The sequence below is a fragment of the Cannabis sativa genome, chromosome 8 (genome assembly GCF_029168945.1).
Source record: "Cannabis sativa cultivar Pink pepper isolate KNU-18-1 chromosome 8, ASM2916894v1, whole genome shotgun sequence".
NCBI lineage: Eukaryota > Viridiplantae > Streptophyta > Magnoliopsida > Rosales > Cannabaceae > Cannabis > Cannabis sativa.
In genome coordinates this window covers 28,735,704-28,741,095 of record NC_083608.1, presented here as the reverse complement: position 1 = coordinate 28,741,095, position 5,392 = coordinate 28,735,704, and the positions used below count along the sequence as shown (strand labels likewise).

At 37.4% G+C, this 5,392-nt stretch overlaps 1 protein-coding gene across 1 annotated transcript; it reads left to right on the top strand.

The window, feature by feature from the left end:
- The first annotated feature begins 3,130 nt into the window (after positions 1 to 3,130).
- LOC133030527 (uncharacterized) lies at positions 3,131 to 3,763 on the top strand. Its single transcript, XM_061103302.1, has one exon. The coding sequence runs from the start codon at positions 3,131 to 3,133 to the stop codon at positions 3,761 to 3,763; it is 633 nt and encodes a 210-aa protein (XP_060959285.1).
- The last annotated feature ends 1,629 nt before the right edge of the window (positions 3,764 to 5,392 follow it).

Sequence of the window (5,392 nt, the reverse complement as noted above, 5' to 3'; positions counted from 1 at the left end):
TGTTAGTAGAGTTAGGCAAGTTTTGAATTTTAGAACTCAAACTTGGAGCTGTGATGGTGTTTTTCAATTCTGAGCTTGGATAGTTGTTTTATTGCTTGGAAAATGTTTATTGGGGTAGTTGTGCCACATATGACCCCATGAGGAATCAAGGAGGACCCAATCCACATAATTTTCCTCCTCAGCATGAATCCCAAGGAAATATGGAGCATCCTTTGAGTGACAACCTCCATAGAGGGGACATGGGAGTTTGTGTCACAATGTTGCAAATCATGCATTGGGTAATCAAAACTTTGTGGCACATGGTAGCCATGACCCATCTCCGCGACTACCTCATGCTCCAAGTAATATAGGGGTCGACGTCAAAGAAAAAAGGGAGAACCCTCACCGAGAAAGGCAACAACCTACTCAAGAACCGAGTTACCCTTCAAGGTCACAAACTACCGCTACATATTCCCAACTAGGGGCACAATAAAATCATCAACAAACCTTCCTCGAAGATAGCGATAGCACCGACTCGCTAAATTACTCCATAAGTATTTATGATGACATTCAACATTGGTCCTATCAAGAACATTCCACTAATCCTCAATACCATGGGGAAATACCAAGTAAAACTATGTATAGGGGCATCTCTAAAAAAGAAGATTCTAATTTAACACATCCTCATGTTGGTAACCGTGCCAACATCCCTCCTTTTCAAGGAGCCAACCCTCATGTTGGTAACCATGCCAATATTCCTCCTTTCCAAGGAGCCAATCCTCATGTTGGTAGCCGCACCAACATGCCTCCTCATCAAGGAGCCACTCCACATGTTGGTAATGTTGGATATATTTTACCAGGATCTAGATTTACTACCATGTATGTTTCATTAACATCCTAATATGAATTCTAAAACAATAAAATACACACATATAAAGTTTAGGAAACCTTACATTGGGTGCAGCGGAATATAATGACTCCTTCTGTTCAGATCTCTAGCCCTTGATTCCTTTTTGTAGCAGTGCATCACCAAGATCTGGACCTGGATCTCTTTCTCTCCTTCTTGAGCCTGATTCTCCTTCTTGTTGATTGGATTCTTCACAATCTTCCACACTATAATTGAGATACCACTTGATGTGTGTGGGCCCTCACTCATTCACTCAAGGTTCGAAATTGAAGAAGAAAAGAAGAGGGAAAGTGGCGGCTAGAAAGTTTTCTCTGAAGGAATGAGATGCATCATCTTTTTCCTGAAGCCATCACTACCTATTTATAGGTAACCACCTAAGTTTAGGTTAGAATTATTTGGCATTAAAATAATAGAAAAATAAATGGTAATTGCTTATTGTGGCCGACCCTAGGATTGGATAATGGGCCCACTTTGCAATTTTGCCATTTTGTCAATTTTCCATCCTATTTTCTCAAAACTGTCAATTTTCCAATTTAACCACTTAAATGCCAATTCTAATTATTTAATAACTAAAAATTAATTATTAAATAATATTGTCATTTAATATATTTATTTATTAAACATATAAAGTCTCTTAATTAATAAATAAAACCTAGAATCTCTTTTCTTACAATTTTGCCATTGCTTAGTGAAAATTCATAAGCTAGACATAGTCTAACTTTAAAATTATAATTGATTAATTAAAATCAATTAACTGAGTCTTACAAGCAGTATGGTCTCAACTAGTATGGGGAGCATGGACCTATATAACCGAGCTTCCAATAAGCTGAACCAAATTTACCAAGTAAATTCCCTAACTTATTAATTCCTTATTGAATCCACTCTTAGAAATTGGAATTGCACTCTCAGTTATATAGAACACTCTATATGTTGCACGATATAGATACGCTATTAATTATCCATTGTTATAATCCTAATTTGATCAATGACCCTCTCATAGATGATCTACATTGAATAAGGACTAAATTACCATTACACCTTCAATGTATTTTATCCTTAAAACACTTAGCTCCGTATAAATGATATTTTAGCGAAGTGAAATGAGATCTCAACCATTTATCTCTGTTTAGCCAAGCTCGAAGGATATCATCGTTTCACTTCTAAATTCCTATAGAAGTTATAGATTCCATATTTATGTTAGCGCTCTCACTCAATTATACTATCATGTTCCCAAAATGTACGTATCACCCTGACCCAAAAGTAGGCTTAACTAACAAATCAAAGAACATGTATAATACTCTTGAGATCGAACCTAACCATATCAAGATTAAGATCATTTGATCTAAGATCAACAGGTGATATTGAATTGAATAGATATTACGGTAAATTTTAACATATCTAATCAAAGTTCAATATCGGTCCCTTCCAATGTATACTCCATACATCCGATACTGGTAAACTATGCCAATGCCCAAGGTGTAAGAATACCTATCGCTGATTATCATGTCAGTCTAAATCCAGTGAACTGACAAATCAGGGAATAAACTTTTGAACATATAATCAAGATTATATTCCACTGTGCTGACAACACTATAATCATTAACAAATTCATATGTTCTGGACTTAAATAGAATTTATGCATTATATATATAATCATGAAATAAATCATGTGAACCATGCAACATAAAATGTTATTTCTGATCTTTATTAGTAAATCTGATTATAATGAAATGGGTTTTATTTAGGGCACAAAACCCAACAGGTAACCATTCCAACAATCCTCCTCTCCCTATTGGAGTTAATTGTGGTATATCAAATGGCAATCCTCGCTTAACAATGCTTAAGGAACAACTCCAACAACCTTTGAATAACAATAAAATGGAGTATGAATCTAATGAAGAGACAAAGCCTTTCGTGCCTTATATCTTTGCATAACCTTACCATCGAGAGTTTGAAATGCCAACTACAACCAAGTATGATGGGACCACTGACCCTGGGATCCACATAAGTGACTTCAATACTCTGATTCTAGCACACCAAGTGGTTGGAGATTTGAAATGTGTGTTATTCCCTTCTACCTTATCTCGAGTCGCATCCTCGTGGTTCAAAAAGTTTAAAAGACACTCCATAGTGTCATGGGACCAACTCTTAGATGCTTTCAAAAAGGAGTTTCAGGCTGCGAGAACTTGTAAGCTTTAATGTTCCTCCGTGGCCAATGTGAGACAATTTCCAGGAGAAAGTTTAATGGCCTACATCAGCCACTTCAACATTGAAGTTACCAAAACCCATGGCGTTGACGATAGTGCAAGACTGATGGCACTGGGGGCAGGTATTGCCCATGGTTCCATATTTTGGAATAGCCTTCAAGGCAAGAGCACACACACCATTGACGAATTCATGAAGCGGGCAGAAAAATACATGAACACTGAAGAGGCAAGGATAGCAAACAACCTCCCTCTCCAATCCTTGCAGCTCACTCAAGCTGCATTAGTGCCGCCAGAACTTACGAATGCTACTAAGGCTTCTAACTCTTTAAAGAACAACAAAAGAGAAAGCATAGATGGCGAGGATCAAAGTCCCAAGAAGAGTAGGAGTGATGGCCCTAAACGCCCTATATATTTAATCTACACCGAGTTTATAGAAGCCCAAGTGACCATCTATGTGGAGAGTGAGCACCGAGTACCATTCCGAGTTCCTAAACCCATGAAGCATGATCGAGCCAAGAGAGATGCCTCAAGATATTGTCAATACCATAAGGACATCGACCACACAACTAATGAGTGCCAAAACCTCAAAGATGAAATTGAGACTCTAGTCCTTAATGGGACACTTACCCATTATGCACAACACAATTTTCAAGGAGGAGATGTCAACTAGTTGAAACTCCACCAATGGAGCGAGAAGGCATATAATATTTCTCAAGGTTTTTGCAAAGACACTCTCTTTTCAATTTTTAGTTATTAAACTATTACGTTTATTTTCTGGAATGTAAGTAGTTAAACTCACATTTATAAGAGTGCTACAATAACTAGATCTTTTACTATTATGCCAAACCCACCAAAGAGTAAAATAGGATAATACTTAACCTATAAACACTCGGGGGCAAAAGAGAATAGATATAACTGTGCTCGCATAAAAAATATTAATAATAAATCTCAAAGTCGTTACTGATACACCACTTTAAGTGCGTGAGATTTTAAGCTTTTTTGTCATGAATATGTTTTCAAAATTTCACCTCAGACAGGGGGCAAAGTCGGTATATAGACGAGATAAAAGACAAGTGAGGGCGCTCCAAGGAGCCATAACTCAAAAAATTCTGCTTAACAAAGATATCTTGAATGGCCTACATTTGAGACTTTGAAAAGTGGGTTGCATGCTAAAATCGAGTACCCAAATAGTTACGGCCCATGCCAACAACTTTCTCGGACTAGCAAAATGCAAGCTACCATTGGCAACAATTAATGTTATCTTTAAAACCCCGTGTTACAAAGATAATAAGCATCGGAATAAAATAAGCACCAAAAAATATATTCAATTTAAAATTCCAAAGTCACCAAGATATGGAATGAACTAAGTTATATATGCTTAAAAAATTCCAAAGATGCGAAAAAGACTTGTTAGTCTTAACTAATAAGCACTCCACGACAAGTGGACATATACAAACCTACACATGAGGGTCACAACATAAATGCACAACCAAAAAGTGTATAAGAAGAACAAGAGAATTTAACTCTATTCATGGCAGACCTTACTTGCCAACCAACTTGAGCAAGAGATTTAACTCTACTTAAGGATGAGCTTGAGAATGGGATACAACTCTACTCAACGCTCAAAACTTAAGAAAGAGATTTTAAAACTCCGTAAAAGTTTTAAATTCAAGCAAGAGATATAACTCTACTTTGAATCAAAAACCTTAAGCAAAAAGTTTTAAACCCTGCAAAAGTCCTAAAATTAAGCAAGAGAAATAACTCTACTCGACTACCACATGAGACATGAGATATAACTCAGCTCACATTCTAAGGAGAAGCCACATGCTTTAATAACTCCACACATACAAGTCCATGAAAATTGGCCGTGCCCATGCACACCTCTTCACAACAATTACAGACATTGATCGTGCCCATGCACACCCCTTCACAACAATTACAGATATTGGTTGTGGCCATGCACACATTTTCACAACAATCAAGGACATTGGTTGTGCCCATGCACACATCTTCAGAAGAGAAGTTACATTCATGCACTCTACAAAGAAGTATTTTTTTGTGCAAGCCTTGGGAAAAGTGCGAAAGCATTACTTGAAGGCTTACAAGCAAATACTTTTTGGGGGCAAAAGTTATACCCAATTCTTGAGGGTGCCATGGCACTTCTGAAGGGCTCAAAAATGTCAAACAACCATTTGGCTCTGAGACTCACACACCCAAGTGTGTCCAAACTAGGGTTCATGGGCCTGCCCGAGCGTTTTTGCCGTAAAGACCTCAATCCGCCAAGAAAACCAATAAGGAC

Coding starts and splice junctions, on each gene's coding strand:
- LOC133030527 (XM_061103302.1), top strand. CDS start 3,131: ATGGCCTACATCAGCCACTTCAACATTGAAGTTACCAAAACCCATGGC.